Genomic DNA, 19,018 nt, shown 5'->3' with positions numbered 1-19,018 from the left:
ATGTTGGTTCTCCATAAACATTCGTTTTTTCTTGTTACTTTTAACCTCAATGTCAGCAGTTGTCACTCTCCACAGATACAATGTATTTCAGCCACCTAACCTGAGGAACTAAGTTCTCCTATCTATGGCTCATAGTCAGCAATGAACTTCTTGACATGGTTTTTAATAGTTTACTGGCTATTTATCACAAATGAAAACACACAGCACTAAAAAAATGCTTTTTGCATCTACTGCAATAATTGGTTCACTTCACCTGAAGGAAATTCTGGCTGGAATTTATTAAAGCAAGCTGGGCACTGAGGTCTTCTGCCTGAGCTTGACTTCCTCTTACACCCTGCACCAGCTGAGGAATGTGGTCTGCAACATTCTAAAATGGACAAAGGGAAAATATTTTAGTAAATAAATAAAATCTCAAAATCCTCTGAAAATAAAACAAACAGGCTTCCCACTCCCTTTAAAGACAACTGCAGTATTCCTAAGTGAAATACTCTTGTGCTGTCACAGAATTCATTTAGGATTCCATGGAACCAAATTAATATACAATAGGACTTCTAAAGTGATGTTCTCCTTAAGAAATCTTTATTCAATCTACTTATTAGTTAAAGGCTCCTACAAGACAAACCAAGATTTTTATGCAGAATTCTGTACATCAAGTACTCTGAATTATTTCCCTTGCATGTTCAAATGCCAGTAGTGGAGGGGATAGATTTTTTTCAAGAGAAGTTCCCACTTTCAGGAAAACATTGCATTTTACACACAAGCACCTCAGCCTACTTTTCCTTGGCCTTCAGCAACTTCGTAGCATGGCTGGAGCATGTGCAAGCGTATATTGCTAAAACTTTACTCCTGGACTGTCCTCATTGTCCATCCATTGCACAATAACACTTCAGCAGTGCAATACTAAACTACCACCACCACCAAAATGTAAAAAAGTAAATACCGAATCCTCTCCGCTATTTAATAAATGAGCATCAAGACAAAATTAGAATGAAGAGTAAACAGCAGTTATCACGTTGCCCTTTCTTAAAGTTCATATTGAAACAGAAACTCTCTACAACACAATTCTGAGGTATACTTGAGCTATCTTAGTTATTTCCTACATTTCTTAGGATTGCACCATGACAAGAAGTAATTGCAGAATGTTAATGCTGTTTTTAACAATATCATCTTTAATGGTTTTGTTCTTTTTCCCCACAGAACTGCCCTTTGATGCAGAATAAAATCTTTCTGCATTCTATTGTCTTTTGCAAATACAGCTTAAACATAAAAGGGAACAGCTTCTCATCAGACTCTGAATTCTAGCTTGGAACTATAAAAATGTGCTTGACTTCAGGCATACCTTGAAATCTGTGATCTTACAGCTTTAACCTAAAGCTAGGAATCATGGTAATCCCACTGTAAGGTCTGTAATTTATGTTTTTATAGTGACATTTAAGGTCCCAGTTGCTTGGAGGCAGAACATCAGAATAGCAAATCAGTTGTTAGTTATATAACCCATTATATAACTGATATGTTAAATAAGAATTTCACTCCATTATAGTATAAATCGCTATTGCTACTCCATCCTTCATTATGGAAAATCCAAAGGTTACCTTTATGCCACAACAGACCTCAGCTCCATTTCACTGCATATATAATGCAACAGCCCATTTTGATAACCATAAAGCTACTCCCCTGCTGAAGATCACACTCATACAGTGAATGCATGGCCAAGGCTTAGAACCACAGTCAGGGAATCACAAATTCCTGAGCAATGGGACCCCTCTGTACAGTGCTTCTAGCACAGCTTTGCATATGTTCCATCACTGGCCGATCTGTACCAAAACTTGCAGTAAAAGTACTTCAGGCAAACTGGTTGTAACTCAACAGATCCACACCCGCCAAGCCTTTTTCTAAAGTGTGTGCAGGGGTATTTGTAGCAGCCAAGGGTTACATGGCACTACCAGCAGCTCAGCTTTGCAAAGCTCTACAAACAGCAGGGCACGGATAATACAGTAAACGAGGATTCTCCAGAACCCACGCACATGAACACGGAGGGGGTTGGGGGGTTTTCTAAAGCTCGTTTTGAGGTTGCAACAGTATTAGAGGAGATGATCATCATCAGTTCCACATAAAGCAGAGAGTTCAAGAGTTGTCATGGATTGTGCTGTGTTTACCTTGCAGCTCTGCACAAGTTGCTGGTGGGCTGCTGTGTTCTTATTGGAAACAGCTGCATTCTGAGAAGCTGCAATAGTCTGAGTAGCAGCAGCTGCAGCTTGTTTAGCTGCAATCTTTTGAGAAAAAGAAAGTTAAATCAGTGATAAAACTGCGTAATTCAGAGGATGAAACACACACTTACAGGTAACTTTGACAGTAACAACATCAACAAATGAATACATTTTATCCCTTAATTTGATTTGCCTTAAGGAAATTGCACTTCTCTCAAGGTGAAAATTATTTGAACATAGTTACCCATCTCCTATTTGCCAGTGAAGAAGAAGACAGAATTAGAAGCATTCTGTGCTCCTACTCTTTCATAGCTTATGATTCAACAGGAGGAAAAGAAGTCAACTACAAACAGCAGAACTGGTCTAAACAATTATCTCCTTATAAAGGCCAGAGAAAACAGGCAAAGTACCCAGAGTGCTTCACACAGCCACGTTGACACCTCTGACCCAGGACTCAAGGGAGCCAATTTCTGCTGAGATTGCTCTACAGCAAAAGCAAAGATCCTAAAATGACCCAGAGGTACAAAATACTGGTATTCCTGAGTCTAAAAGCTTTGTGAAGACCTTCTTCAAATATCTATTATTATCAACATCTCCCTACTACAAAATTAAAAATTCAACAGTTTATGCAAGGTACTTCAACATGCTGTACAACACTAACTGGCCCACTAAACAGAAGCAAGCATGAAGTTTATTACACATTTTACTCCTTTGTAAGGCAGTATATGTTTTAACAGCAAAACAAAATACTCTTTGACTAAAACTTCCTTGCATGCAGTTAGAAAATTACAGGCATCAGTCTTTATTTCCTAAAGTACTCCTGATTTTCAGTGCTAGACAGATACAGGAACTTAATGTATTTCTGGAACATGGTCACCTTATTGCACTTGAATCACACTAATGTAAAAATCACAGCTGTAAACTAGGAATTACTAAAAAGATTCTTTTTTTAATCTGTCTTTTCTTAATTTTAGTTGAGAATGTGAATATCAAACTTTGCCAGCAAGACAAACTTCCATGATATTTTATCCTTGCTGCACAGTAAATTGCCTTTCTCCATCTTGGCTGGGCCACCAGATCGGAAGTAAAAAGATACATCCATTTCTGCTTCTTGACTCTGGGTAATTTCCCAGTTTAATTGGATATGCTGTGATTCAACTAACTTTGTGCAGGAATTCATATGGAACTCTATATCCTAGTAAAGTCACCAAGAGATACTGTGTGTAAATGGCACACCATAGAGATAAATTAACACAGCAGTGAAGCAGTTTCAGCTCAGCTGTTTAATTTTAGGACTAAGCCACCATCAAACACCTTCTGAGTCAAAGCCTTACACCCCTTTACCACATCTGTGACACAAGATGCTCAGTTTTCTGAGGACTATGTTATGATATACTGGCATCTCTAATTCTAAGCCTTGCACTCTGGAACTGAGCTTACAGCGCTATCATTCTTTGCTTAGCACTTTCACTGAAATATGCATTTCTTCTTTCTTGAAATTATCTACAGATACTAATTATCAAAAGGGAGCAAGCTGAAAATACAACACTGATTTCCAACCTCTAATCTGTTGACAATTTTCTTCTTGATGGCATTCTGTGCAGCGGCATTTGTAGCAACCCGCAGTCCCTCTGCTGCTTCTCTCAGACGCTGCTGTTGATCCTCATTTTCAGGATTGGCTGCAGCTCCCTGCACAAAATTTCCAAGCAAAAACTGTAAGTCTGAGTAAAAATTATTGGAGAAAATGTGGATGAACATCAAGGCTTAAGTTCAAACAGTGTCTGGTACATCAGCATTCATTTTCCTTAAATTATCATAAGGAAAGTTAGAAGAACACTGAAATATTACAAAACTTCAAAGCAGAAAATCTATTTCTAGTGGAAGGCTGTTACTGCCTATGTCTGGTACTTAGAAGAAGAAAGCTGAACATTTGCTTCATATACCACTCCAGGTGCTTGGGAAAAAAGCCTTTTTAAACTGCCTCCCCTATGATCTGAAATAATGTACTTGTATGAATAAAGGTTTTTGAAAAAAACCCAGTTTTTAAAATTTCCAATTCAATATGTCCTTCAGTAATTGCAGTCCAAAACTTGAGTTTAACGCAGTAGGTTTTCTCTATTTGAAGTCTGAGAAAGTACCGGAAAGTCAAGGATAGGCAGGCAGGCATGCAGGCCTTCTAGAGTCCCAGCAGAATGGCTGGCACTGCTGGTGTAAAAACCATTTCAGCACAGGATCTGGGAAACAATTCAAAGGACATACTCCTCCCTAGCAGATTGACATAGGTTTACAGCACAGAAAGGAAAGAAAACCTGAGATATTTGCCTCTCTTGTGAGAACGAGGAGGGAGGGATGCAGAGGGGAACAATACAGGCAAGATTCCCCAGGCTTAGACAGAGGGGAGTTGCTTTGTAGTGACTCCACTAAGAGATTGCTGTGGTTCTGTTGTTCCATTTGCATTGGCACAAGACCCTGCACCACGGCTCAGGGCTGGTGGTAACTGCCCTACATGGCTTGAGTCATGACCACCATGCACACAGGAAAGCAAAAGCAGTGCACAAAGATCTTTTAAAACCAAAAAAATCCAGGCAGCTGATAAATTGGTTTTTGGAATGTACCTAGGGTAAATCATGAAATGCCACACTTCCGCAGGATAAGAGAAACTATCTCTACTATCAGCCAGATCCTATTTATAAATCCCACATACCATCTCTTCTTTGTGTACAGCCTTACAATTTTAAGCTGACAGTTCATTTTCCTGGTACCTTTGCAGCTTCAACCATGCGGGCTGTGGAATCTGCCAGGAGCTTTGCAGCAGCGAGAAGCTTCTTGGAGTTCTCCATGTCGATCTCTGCTTCGGCATCGGATCTCATGGCATTGACAAGATCAGAGGTGGCCTGAGCCAGCACCCTGGCCTGCCGCACCATCTCACCTGGGGAGCACAACTGCATTTTTACCTTCTTCTCTCTGAATTTCAGTCTTGGTTTCAAAATTCAGCATCGTTTCACAAGGCAAAAATGAAGTTACATTTGCTGAAGTATTTTTCTACTTGAAAATGATACACACATAGTTCATATAACTTGAAAGTTTCATAAACAAATCTTGGATCACAATATAAATGACAGAAACCACTACAGTGGAGATTAAGAAAAAATGTAGCATTTGCAATCTAGATAGTAAGACAAAAACACACGATCAGTATTTTTAGCTAGTTCTGAATATACAGTTCAAGGAAACTCCTGTCCCAGCAAAGACTAATAATTTTGCTTTCAAATCTCAGCCAAGATTTCACTCCTTCAATAAAAATAACCCATCTTTCTCCTGTGTTTTTGGGGAGTTATCTTTTGTCCAATATAAACTGAGAACTTTGTCAGAAGACACTTAGCACCATTAAGATGGTTTTGACCAAAACCATTTGTTTCTTGTTCTAGAAGCTGCACTTTTTAGAAACATCTCAGAAAAAAAGCAGAAGTAAGCTTAAAAACCTACAACAAAATCTATGCATAAGGAAGTCAATCACTGTGAAGTATTCGCCCAGGTGCCTGTCTTCATATTTGGAGATGAGAAATTGCTATACAATTCTGTGAAGTGAAGCAGTGGCAGAAAACAGACAAAATATTATAGTGTTCCTTTAGCATGGTATTGATTGTTTTCACAGAACATTTACTCTATCTAGCACACAGCTATGTGCATGTTGCTGATTTATATTATGGGCTGGATCACTACCCATCATGACAGCACTAGCCTAAAAGGAGAGCACACGTCAGAGAAGGATTTTTATTTCCTTGACTTGAAAAGTGGTGCACGTTTGAATTGTGGCAAGCTACTGCTCCTCAGAGGAACTTACCAGCATCTCCCATGGAGCTGAAGATGCTCTCAGTGACACACATGATGGTGTCTGTGGCCTGGTCATAGCGTCCGATGGGCTCCCCTCTGCTGGCGAACTGGCGCACATGCTGCAGGAGGTCGTTGAGGGCCTGGCTGACAATGCTGGCAGCCGCACTGACCTGCTTCAGTAGCTCACCGTCATCTGTGGCAGCCTGGCAGGCCCGCACACAGTTCTCCACAGAACGGTCCACCAGCTTCCCTGCCTCAATCAGCTGTTCTTGACATACTGGGGAGCTGATGGTGGGACTCACCACCTGCATGGAAAGAGCACCCAGAGCATTCAGAAAAGGCTTATTTAACAGAGTCTGTTCCCAAGGCCACTGGGAACGCACAGCAGCACTCACTGGACACGATGCTCTGCCCCTTCACAAACACCACTGCCTCACCTTGGCACAAGCCACAAGCTGGGAAGTAGAGAGGGCACACTGGGTAGCAGCAGCAATGACCCTGTTCTGCAGGACCGTGTCCTCAGCCACCTGTGCTACGTTCTTGGCCTTTAGCACCAACATGGCAGCAGCGTTGGCAACAGCTTTGGCCAAACTCATCAGAACATCCTGGTAAAGAAACGGGAAAACTCAGTCTGTGACCTTGAAACACACTCAGGCATTAATTCCAGCAATCACTAAGTCTAAACAATTTCTTCCCATTTCTCCACTTCAAATCCCACCCATATATTTCAATTTTTTAGTAGGATGGAGTCTTCCTAATGCCTGCACTGTTAAAATGACCTGGTTTTCCAGTAAAAAAAAAAAAAACTTCCAATACACTTACTTATAATTTCAACTTCACAGCAGGCAGAAAACCTTGCATTTCAAAAATTAAACTCACTACTTTTTGTTTTGCTTTTAGATATGATAAACCATCCCTTTCCTTACCCACCTTCTCCAACACTCCATAACACAGACAAGAATTCTTAGATTATTTCTCTTAGCCAAGAGCTGTAGTACATACTCAGCTAGGAATACAAATGAGAACTCTGATGAAGCTTGCACAGATTTACTGATGGATGAAGTGCTAAAAACGGCTTTTAAGTTTTATTAGCAGACACCTTGCACAAAGTGCACTCCAGAGGTCTATCTGCTGCTGAAAAGTACCTTCCCGTGGTTCTGGTACAAACCTGTCCCTGCCATTCAGTGAAAAAATCCAGACATGTTTTTTACAGAGCATATAAGTAGTCTAAGAGCATTTAGTGGTCTTAAACTGCTAATAGCAAACACTGTTAAATCATAAAGCATTATAATTTTATAATTGACACTACTATTCATCTTAAAAAGATTTTGTCTGCAATACAATGGTTTTCTTCTACTCAGTTTACCAAAAGATTTTATTAACTTCTGGTTTACATGTATACATACAGGCACAGCAAACACTTACATAAAACCCACTGTATTTAATGAGAAGAAATACAGTGCACAAAGGTCTCCATGAAGCATGAGAGCATCTGTATGATGCACAGAATGAAGTAGGGGTTCCTATGAAATCAGCACTCTGTGACTATGTAATTAAAAACAACTTCAAAATGGATTCACCTCAATCAGCACAGAGAAACTCCAGCATTTTCTAACCACACTTTGGGAAGCCTGGTTTTATGCAGGGACCTCCTCATTACAAAACTGCACAGTTCTGACAGTTGACAAGCAACCCCCTCATTACCTGGAACCTTTCATCTGTTTCATTCTCTCCAATTTGTCTCAGTAGCTCCCCGCTTGCTTGTCCAATGCTTCCAGCTGCAGTCAAAACCGTCTGGCGAGGCTGGGAAGACGTAACAGTGAAATGCATTAATTCAAAGAAAATGAGCTTTACTTGAATTTTAGATTTCCTCAAGGAACTTCTGCATTAAACCTGAGAAGTTTTTCTATACTCACCTCTCCTGAAGTAGGTTGCACAGCCTTCAGCAAGTCTGAGACAGCACTGGCCAAGGTTCGAGCAGCTTTCAGGAGGTCTTCTCCACTTCCAACTTCATCATCCATGAGAGCAGCAAGCAGTTTCACACCTTTGGACATCTCAGTGAGGTTGGAGGAGATGGTTGTAATTGCACATCCCACAGCAGTGTAATCAGTGTCAACTGGGTCCCCTGCAGAGCAAATGGTTTTCAATGATCAGAATGGTTCAGTGGCTGCAAGGGAAATGGGGGCAGCTACAACAAGCTACACTCTGCTGAGAGAAAAGAGACATTTCAAGACAGCCAAGCAATGCCTACTAAGTAATTCATCACTTAAAAAAAATTAGACTGCTATAAATTTTCTGATTTCTACATTTGTGCAATAATCTATCCTCTAAGAGAATTTGTCTTCATTCAATGCAATTTGCTGAGAAGGCCACAGTTTCAGCCTCTTTAAATACTGAAAGAACCTAAGGTAATACAGCTTTGTCCCCTTTAAGCCACACGTAGCTACCTCAACTTGTAATTTGCTGAAGAAAAAACCACTGTCAATAAAAACAATCTCTCCTTAACAACAGCCAGATCAATGGTGCTTTCTTGTAGTAACCTGGCCAGCACTTTCTACTGTTGGATAAGCAAGCTCCATTTTATCTTCTGTGACTGTTACACCTTTACAGAAACTGCAAATACAAAAATCTGCGTTGGGAGGGACACCAAGCTGTTTCCACACATCAATGCACTTAGCTATTGGCGTGTTTTAAAGAAAATTTTCTGCAGCTGCCCCATACTCAGTTCATATGTGACTTGATTTAGAGATTGACAAATAGTTAGGAGACTGCAAGGAAATCCTTCCCAGTGAAATTTACCTGCTGTAAGGTTAACAACAGATGCAGTTCCTGCAGTGATTGCATCAACCTGAGAGTGTATTTCATGTTTTGATTCATCAACCTTGTTCTGAACCCATACTCTTGATGCCTGAAGAGCAATAACAAAAAGAAGAATTAAGGACTTCAGCGAGGTTCCGTAAGACAAGATACTGTGTGCATCTCCCATTCCTGCATGAACTTCTAAAAGCGAAACAGAGGACAACCAGCAGGCCCTTAAAGTGAAATATGAAAGCAAGCATTTTCTTCTGCTGATTAATTCACTACAGATTTGCTCTCACATTTCAACAGTTGCCCTTTTATGGTAAATGCCATAAGCAAGGCTAAACACTCCTGAATGACAGTCCCCTGTAAGCAATAACCCTCTGGCTCTGTCCTCCTGCCCTAGCCTGGATCAAGAACAACAGAATCATATTTTGTTCTTATTTTTCATGTCTCTGGGAGGCAGTCAGTCCCACCATTAATATTACCCGTAGTTTGTGTTTAACTGTACATATGCCCACAAAACAATAGCATTCCAGGCAGATTTATGCAAGGAAGTCTGCTACATCCGATCTCAGGAGACTGATTAGAGTGAGGTGGAACACTGTGCATGAATTCCTCAAAGAGAGCACAACATTTTTACCTCATTTTAAAAGCTTTAGCAATATCACTTTAGATCTGGGGACCATGACTAAACTGGTCTGTAAACACCCCAAAGCACTAAGGCTCATTTCTGTGTGGATTAGAAGAACTCACCATGTCCTGCCCCAGAGGTGGCAGGTTATCCACTTCACTGAGGTCGGCCTGTGCCTGCTGAACTGCGTGCATGCTGGTGTTGATGGTCCCCATCAGGGCCTGCTGAGCTGAGGTCTGCAAGGCAGAGCAAGGCAATGGCTGTGCTGTGTTCCAGAGAGCACTTCAAGCACATCACATGAGCATGAAGAGACCCTGAGTGACAACAGTCCAGCAACCACCCCAGGCCAATTTCAGAGAGCTGCCATTCCCCAGGCGCAGTGGAGAAAGCAAAGCTCTCAAACTCTTCTCACAGTCTTGATTCTGCTTATGCCATTTTACTCTCCTCGGTACTTTCACACACATATAAAGTGCTCAACTGTCTCAGCTCAAACAATGGCCATCAGACATACACAAACCCACTGAGCTGTCTTAGCAACCTGCATTCGAGCAACATGAAAACTCAACTTGCTTCTAGGAGATCATTATTGATTTTCTGGGACAGCCTCCCAATGCAATCAAGGATGATTCTAAAACTAAATTGTCATCAAGATGCATAAACTAAGAGAAAACAGAAGGGGTTTAGGCAGAGCAGGATGCTGTGTGGATTGAGTGTCTGTGGCAAGGTTTTGGCTGCAGGCGTGGCCTCTGGGAGAATTAGCCAGGGGCTGCCCCATGCTAAGCACAGCCGGTTCTAAACAGCTCCAACAGACACAGCACAGGACACAGCTGAGGTCAGCAGCCACACCGGTGGCACCTCTGGGATAAACTGGTGAGAAAGGGCAGTGCAGGGAAAAAGGAGTTCAAGAAACAACCTTGCAAATACCAGTGACTGAGAGGGATGTGGAGGGGATGCTCAAGACAGCAGAGCTGAGTTTCCTTAGCCTGTGGGAGAGAGCAAAGTGCAGCAGGTATTTCCCTGCAGTCTGTGGAGAGGGCTGTGTTGGAGTGGGTACCCCCATATCTGCCCTGCAGACCACAGAACACCCCACACTGCAGCAGGTGGGTACTTCCCTGAAAGGAGTTACAGGCCTGTGGAGAGCCTGTGCTGGAGCAGGGGCCTTGCCAGGAAGGAGCCCAGTGCTGGAGCAGGCGCTCCTGAAGGGAACTGCAGCTCATAGGGGACCCTCACTTGAGCCAGTTTATCCTGAATGACTGCAGCCCACAAGAAGGAAACACTGGAGCTGGGGAAAAGTGTGAGGAGGAAGAAGCAGAGATGGGCTGTTACAAATTTACCACTTGTGAGCAAGGAGCAGAATAGTTAAAAATGAAGGAGTGAAGTTGCGTCTGTGTGAAAAAAGGGAGTGAGTGAGAAGTGTTTTTAGTTTTCATCTGTTTCTCACCATCCAACTGTATTTTAATTGACAATAAATTAAATTCATTACCTCCAAGCTGATTCTGTTCTGCCATGAAAGTAATTGATGATTTCCCTGTCTTTATCTTGAACTATACTGATATAAAGCTTTTTTTAATCTTGTATATCTTTCATACAGACTTCTTTGCTTGAGGAGTAGGGGTGAAAAAGCAGCTGGGCAGGCATCTGGCAAACAGCCAAGGTCAATCCACTACACAGACTACTCTTCTAGCAGTATGTCATGATCTTAAGCATTGATTATATTCTCTAAATGCTGTTTAGGGCTTGTGAAAGTCTTTCAATTTAAATGAAAAAAAGCACTATCAGCTTTACACCTGCTAAAAAATTTCTAAGTTGGTGGGCTAGTGATAAGCTAGAAGTAAGCCTTATCCTTAAAATTGCTTACTTTTGCCAGTCTTTAAACCTTTTTTTTTGTCCTTTCAATACTAGTTTTAACTGCTTCGAAGTAAAGAAAAGGCTGGAAAAGCCTGCTTCAAAGAAAATGAGGAAATAAGTCAAAATGTGACACTCTAAATATTTAAGGGATACTCAAAACTTATGTTTGGTAGAACAGTCAGGAAGTTACAGCCAGGGCTCCTGCTCTTACAAATATGTATAATATGCTGTTTCTGACTACTTGCTGCACAGGCAGGTTTCACACACAAAACAAGGAGGTTTCTCACAAGTGGGGGCATATGTCCCCTGTGCATCTGGCCGGTTGTGACTTGCTGCTGGGGAGAAGGCATGATGCCAATGTTGAAAGTCTCAGGGCCGCTGGAGCCAGAGCGCATCACAGCCGGCAGTGCCACGGAGCCGTGCTCCACCTTCCCGGTTCGGTTGAACTGCTGCTGCAGAATAGTGGATCTGGGAAAAAACATCCAACACAGAATTAGTGAGCTCCTGCAAATTGAGTTCTGCCAGCTGCTCTTCCTCTAGGATTTAAATTACATTTCACAACATCTGGAGAATCTGGAAAACTTTATGGTTTTTCTTTCTAACTATTTTCTAACATATTAGAAAAAAAGATAATCTGGGGTTTCTGGCAGATCAGTTATTAACAGCACTAATGAGCAGGCACCAAGGAAACATGGCACTGGGCAGTTTTGTTATAGATGATACAATAGCTTTACCCCTTTTAGATGCATGGCAGACAGAACTAGAGCAAGGTTTATGGCATAACAACTGCTTTGTTTCAGCTGTATCACAGGCTGATAAATAGAAAATAGAAGCACGAACCTTACAGAGATTTTTTCAAGTACTCCCTAGAACAGGGATAAAAACTTTCTTTCTTCCACCTTTATACAAACAAAGGCACACAGCACTTGCAAATAATCTGGCAGTCCATCAGATAATGGGCTGGAGAATAATAAATAAAGTTACTGCCATCCACGGTCACGAACTGCTTTGCCAGATACACTGCTCATATTTAAACATGGTTTAAGCTTTAATAGCTAGAAGCGTTGACAGAAATTCAGGCTTTAACAACAACACCCTGCTGAGGAAAAAGAAAAGTGATTTCAACTGTGAAAAAATCTTGTATTTATCCACTACAAGTTTTGGGCTTCTCTGCACAGCACTTAGCTAACAGTATATTCTGGAAGTGATTTGGAAAGGGCCATATCAAAATAAAGCACATCTGAACATGTGTGATCCATCAAAAGATAAAATTTCCCATAAGGCCACATGAAATAGCTAACAAATCTATCTCATATAAACTGTATGCTTAACAATAAATCAAATGGACTTTTCACATACACACTGCTGACACTGCCACCCTCAAGAGTTCCAAGAAAAGACTTGAGTGGCTCATTACAGCTTAAAATGTCACAAATCTGTTTCTATTGTCTCACTGCACAGAAAGATTTGACATTCCTTTTCAAGAGCACGGCCAGCTCTACAGTTTCTGTGTTTTGCTATATTCAGTTACTTTCCCATCAAAACCATAACCTGCCCTACTTGTACCAAACCCTTTCCTCTATGGCCACCACACATCTGATGTGTTTGGCTGGTGAAATGAGTCAGTTCTGCTCATAACACTGTGTACAACTAAACTGACAGGAGTCAAATCTACTGGAAACCATGGAACTAGCACACACAAGCAACTAAAACCTTGTAAATCATACACGAAGATGAAAAAAATACTACAGCTTTTCAGCTCTGCTTCATTATCCCACTCTCTGCCCCTGCATTTTACTGAATTACAGCCTGAGTGCCTTTGTTCAAGGGTCAAATTAGCACAACCTGGTGCCACTGCTGGTTGCGCCAACCAACAATTTTGTCTTCAATCCTTGAATGAAGCTAGGAGCCTGCTGAATTGCCTGGGGATAGCCCTCCTTCTATTGAAATACTCTGTAGGAAACCATTCTTTAGCAGTAATAACTGTACTACTTAATTTGAAAAAGCTACCGCAGCTAAATGTGACGCTCTTAAAGACAGACCATTTCCTCCTGTGGCATGCACTCACTTCTTAGGTGAAACAGATTCTTCCAACATGGTTGATTCCTCATCACCTTCAAGCCCGAATCTATCTTTACTTTGTTTCTGGAGGAGGGGGAAAAAAGATAAGTTAAACAATGTGTGTTGTTTTTTACTTTCTCTCCACCATTTCCTTGCCATTTACCACAAACCTAATCAAATGACCTGTTGTCATGGTAGCTAAACCACGACACCTGTAGAGCCTTGTCTGGTGCTGAACACCATGCTGTTGGGCAGTGACTGACAATACAACCTCCACTGGAGAAGAGGTGCTCTTCAGCCTTTAACAGCCCAGGTTCTTAACCCTGGCAGATGAAGGACATAAAGGAAAAAGCCTGCTGGTGCCTTTCTGAACAAAGGTATAAGGAAAGTGCTGAAATGTTACTGTATGGTGCTACCTACCAGTAGGAAACACATATCTGTAAGTAAAGACAATAAATTGAATACTGTCTCCAAGTTATTTTATCATAGGTGTTTTAAAGTTCAGGACAGTCTGACTTCATGAGGGAGGGGTTTCTTAGCGCTAAGAGAGATTTGTAAATATACATAAGGGCATTAAGTGCAAACCATGAGAAACAACAGGGAACTACAAATCATAGAAATAGCGCCTTATAAAAAGAGACTATTTTTACTTGTGGCCTAGTGCAGAGAAACTGTCTGCTTTCCACCTTGCTACATGATTCGTAGCTTGAGTCCATATAGATGAACATAAATAGAGAAGTATCCACTATGACCTTGGATACATTTAAGAGAAACTTCTCATGCACATCTATATGAACACACGGCTTTGGAGAAAGAAGTTCTTACTATCAGAGTTTGATTTTATGCATGAACCTGAAACTCCTTATTTCTAATCAAGATTGTGCCTTACTTCCATAATAATATGTGAAGTAAAAAAAAATCTACTGTTCTTAATTTTGGTATAAGCTACTCAAGTTCAGGGTTCCCTGTCACCTGATTAATGACCTATCACTAAAACTGCAGGACATGAGGGGTTGGGTGGGGGGAACCACTGTATTAATAACACTTGAGCAGAAAAAAAACGTATCTATCAATGCACACCAAAGAAAATGAGGTGGACCCAGTCCAAAACACACCAAGAATTAACAATATGCAACTGAGCAGCAATAAACCCCACTTTGAGGCATCCATCACAGAAATAACGTGGGCTCGACAACTGTGAACTGCAGCTTCTCATATGAATCATGGGTGTTTATGCTTTAACCTGTTCCTAATTCATTCATTTTAAACTGGCTGTGTCAGCAGATGGTAGAGGGAAAAAAAAAAAATCAAAGGACTGGGAGTGGAAATTTGCACATTTGTATTCTATCAAGACAGAAGGCTGCTTTCATTTGGCACTAGAGAGCAAAGCTATTTTTGAATCAAGTTTTAAACCATCTACAGAAACCTGCAATTTATTTGATGTTTATTAAACCTGAGCCTGACAGCCTCAGAGAAAAAGGCATGTGATGAATTTCTGGCAATCCTCCTCAACCTCTTATTACGTAACACTTGATGTTACATCCTTACACTGCTCACATGAACAAAGGCAATAAATTCTTCTGGGCTACTTAACTTTGTGATTTCTTACTACTAAAATCCATTACAGTAATAAAGATGTAGTTTGGATTGTCAAGAAAGTAAAAATTTGACAAGAAGCAATCAGTGCTGTTTGGAACACCCTGCTTTTCTATACAGCATGCTTAGAATGGGACCATTCAGCTCCACATTTGTTGGCAAAATTGCCATTTTTTGCTGTTGCACTTGCTCGCTTGGGAATATTTTGAATAGTGGAGATGCATATCAGGCCTTCCTCTCTCCTGCCAGGCACATTCCATAAAAACAAGTTTCAAGGCAGTCTGACCTCTTCACAAACACTGATTTTATCCCTCCCTGCACAACTGAGGTCTAATTCTTTGCTTTACCTAATCACGGTGTTTTTAAAGCGATGTACTGTTGGGGCTTTTTGGGTTTGTTTTTCTGGCCAAAAACTTTCTCAGTTTTGGTACATTATATACAGCAGCACCCGGACAAACTATTGTGTAGTCTTGCTGTAGTTTTAAATACTGTTTCTAGGATAATTTCTTTCCACCTGATTCATCACTTTGGACCGTAGCTTAAAAATCCATAACTGAAGCTTTGGACTCTTCCCTGGATATATATTCACAGTCACAAGGTCACCTTCCAGACAGAAAAGCAAAGCTTTTTTTTTTTTTTTTTCAGAAGTGCTGTACTGAGTCTGACCCTTGCTAGAGGTGTAATAAATAGCCTTGATTTTTCCAGAAGCAGTGCCTTATTTGCAGGTAAAAATATAGAACATCAAAACACAACATTGACTTAATGAGAGAAAAATTGCAGTTTGCACATATTTGAGGTTGTGCATTGGCTTTTTTGCTACATGCCAAGACGTTAATACTGTACCTTCTTTAGGATGATATCAATGTAACCTGCAATTAATTGAGAGATCTGTTCTCCTTCAGTGGTCTGTACTGAGTAATAGCTTTCCTGATATTCACCAAAATCCTGAAGAAAAAGGGGAGAAAACCCAAAACCTATTTGAAAATGCAAAGTAAGTAAATGAAGAAACAGTACCAAATACAAGTGAGAAAATTCAAATTTTAAAATTGCATAGACATTTTATTATATGCAACAGTAAGATAAACTGCTCCAAGATTCTAAACCAGTCTATATGGGGGACTAAGGGAGGAGAGAAGAATGCTTTTTATTTCGGCTTAGTCACACACGTTCCACAAACTCAAACGCCCAAGAGACTTCATCTAACTTTATCAGATTCCTTCACTCGAGGACGGAGAAAAGTTTTTTTAGAATTTAATCCTAGAGCATAATCATCCAGGCAATTGGAAATTAGATGCACATGAATCAAGTGAATGCAACTTTCTAGCCTCTGCCTCTTGCTCCATCACTTTAAACAACCTTTAATATCCAAAATGAATGTTGCAGTGGCCTCCTATAGACCAATTAACAAAGTATCACATTCATGAAGTTTCTCTAAATTTGTAATTATCAGATGCATGAATCAGCCATCCGACTTTGTTCATGTTCCTATTTTGCAAGTCCCAAAGCACATTATGAATGAGAAGGACCATAACTATTTACACAAGTGTGAATAATAATGCTTTAACTGTTTAGTACTTAGGCACAAACCAGATTTAAACAGTGGTTTATTAGAAGATTCAAACAGTACTTCTGAGGAACTGGCCTGTCTAGAAGCACCAAACTACAGATTGAACCTGGACTCCAATATGGGCCAATTTATTACATGAGGACTCAGTGACTCTACATAATGCTAGAAAATTAAAGATAGAACAAGTTACAGTACAGAAACTGTTCTAAATCTCCTTGCCACCACAGATCTTGTCCTCTGAATATATAAAGATTACCAGAGTGAAGCTTTTAGGTGAGGCAGCCCAGCGTTTCACAGTTGTCAGTGGCCATTCCTGCAACACTTCCTTGGTCTTCTCATCCACACGCATCACTGATCCTTGGTGACCCCCAGCAAACGAGGAACCAGCTTGTTTTTTGCCTTTCATTTTGTCCTATAAAAAGGTGCGGAAGATTGTTTTCCACACAAACGTGGCTTGCCACAGGAGAAAGGAAGCGCAAGATAGAATATACTGACACAGGGAAGAAACTGGCATGCAGACAGTGACAATTTAAAACTCCAGGCTTAGTTTGTCTGTTTACAGGCAATGATTTTCAAGCAATGCATTAAGAAGCTCTGGTCTTTAGTGCATCTTTACCACTCAGTTCAAAAGACAATCCCTCTTCTCAGTCCTCCAGGAAACTGAAATATTTTAGTGGTTGAGGTATCAAACCTTTGCTTAGTGAGGGATCTGAGGTAATCCACAACCAAGGATACAGGATGGTCACAGCAAGAGCTGCATTACCTTAACAAGAAAAAATGACACACCGTAGGTGCGCAGGGAACGCGCCAGCTTCACATACTTCACTTTGGCTTCTATTTCAGTCATCTCACCACAGTTTTTGTGCTCCTGTAAGAAAGTTCAGTACCAATTAGGCAGAACCTGCACTTTCTGGAAACAAAAAAAGGGTACAGCTTTTATCTGTTTCAGGATGCTTAGTTAATACTCATTACAATTAGAATATTTGAAAAAATACCAGGTAGAAATGTTAGCAAAACTATCATATAATCCCTCACATCAGAGAAAATAAACAACCTGGGCAAATAGAACACTTGTCTTTGACCATCAACCATTCAATCTGTGTCTCAGACAATGCACATTTGAACCATTTCTGACACAGTTTAAAATTCTAGGTATTCCTGCTATTTGACACCATTAGGTTTCATACAATTAATGTCTCTTCACTCAGCTTTAAAAAAATCACTTACATGTACCAGCAGCCTTTTTTTCCCCCCCAGAAACAGATTATTTATTCCTGCTTTGTGCCCAGAACTTCTGATTCATGACAGCCTCACATTTTGTATTTCACCATTTCTCATGTCTTTCAGGTACTTCCAAATAGGCCTTTTTTTGCCAGTTGCAACACTATCCAGCATTTTTTTCCATCACACAAAAATAATTCTACAGATGAGGAACAATGATTTTTCTAAATAGTTCATCCTGAAATACTCATCTAAGTGTGCCTTGTAACTCAGTCTCTATTTATTATTTAAAAAACTTGCTCATTAGTAGATTGATTATTACCTATAAGTAATGACACGTACCCATCTTATGTATTCAAACTTCTCCCAGCATCTGCTCTCCTATCCCAGACCACTGTGCTGAAAATCGTATCCAAACGCCTGGCTAGTTAAATCCTATTTGTGGGATTCCCTATCCCACCCTATCTTCCCCTCACGTGCTTCTGAACTGCTGGGTGCCACCTCTTTCATGCTGACTGATGGCAGCAGGGGGAGCACCAGGAACATGGGAAACGCCTTCCCACTCCACTTGCTCCCACCTCGACAGTGTGGGAGCTTCCAAGGGGGAGGCCTGGGAGAAGCAACCGCAACTCCAAAAACCTCTTGCATCCCAAGAACACAGTCTGCTCCTACCTGTCAACTTCAGCACAGAGAACACACCCAGAACCCCGAAAGAGCAAGGAGCACAAATGGAGTCACTGCAGATGGAATATTTGGTGAAAAACACCTGCCAAGCTCCAGAATTTTATGACTTGGTAAACAGCTGGGTTTTTTTTCAAAAAGACAACTCACATACTCCACCTTGCTGTTACATCTCTGCCCAGATCAGTGCCCTCACTGATAAGCTTCTGGGCCATGCACTAAAGCATGCAATGACAGATACTACTCATAGGTCTAATCTGACACAGGCAAAAATTCCATGCTATGAACAGCATGGCTACAATACTCAGAGGTGAATAAATTTGGTTTTTGCTTGAATTGCAATGTCACTGCACCACCTAAAGGTGCACACAAAAGTGTTAGACATACTGATCTACAAGGAGTACTGAAAACTCCAGGTAGAACAGACCTACAAAGTTACAGAATTCTTCGGCTGGCAGTGTAGCAGACAAATGAAAGGATGTGATCTGTTCCTGCTCCTGTCTCCCAGGTTGAGATCACAGATCTCTGGTGTGTCCTTCCAGAAGCCAGATGACTTTTTCTCACCTGTTG

General features: G+C 40.9%; 1 protein-coding gene across 1 annotated transcript in view; it reads right to left on the bottom strand.

Moving 5' to 3' along the window:
- TLN2 (talin 2) overlaps positions 1-19,018 on the bottom strand; it is a 146,565-nt gene that overhangs the window by 58,305 nt on the left and 69,242 nt on the right. Inside the window, 17 exon segments of the mRNA XM_032123451.1 lie at positions 254-367; positions 2,157-2,270; positions 3,768-3,896; positions 4,970-5,136; positions 6,052-6,346; positions 6,479-6,646; positions 7,746-7,844; positions 7,958-8,166; positions 8,841-8,949; positions 9,597-9,710; positions 11,610-11,790; positions 13,391-13,467; positions 15,823-15,924; positions 16,803-16,900; positions 16,903-16,942; positions 16,944-16,958; positions 17,310-17,414. Of these exon segments, the coding sequence (XP_031979342.1) occupies positions 254-367; positions 2,157-2,270; positions 3,768-3,896; positions 4,970-5,136; positions 6,052-6,346; positions 6,479-6,646; positions 7,746-7,844; positions 7,958-8,166; positions 8,841-8,949; positions 9,597-9,710; positions 11,610-11,790; positions 13,391-13,467; positions 15,823-15,924; positions 16,803-16,900; positions 16,903-16,942; positions 16,944-16,958; positions 17,310-17,414 (2,136 nt within the window).

This window comes from Corvus moneduloides, chromosome 13 (assembly GCF_009650955.1).
Source record: "Corvus moneduloides isolate bCorMon1 chromosome 13, bCorMon1.pri, whole genome shotgun sequence".
Lineage (NCBI taxonomy): Eukaryota > Metazoa > Chordata > Aves > Passeriformes > Corvidae > Corvus > Corvus moneduloides.
This window is presented reverse-complemented; position numbering and strand designations above follow the sequence as displayed.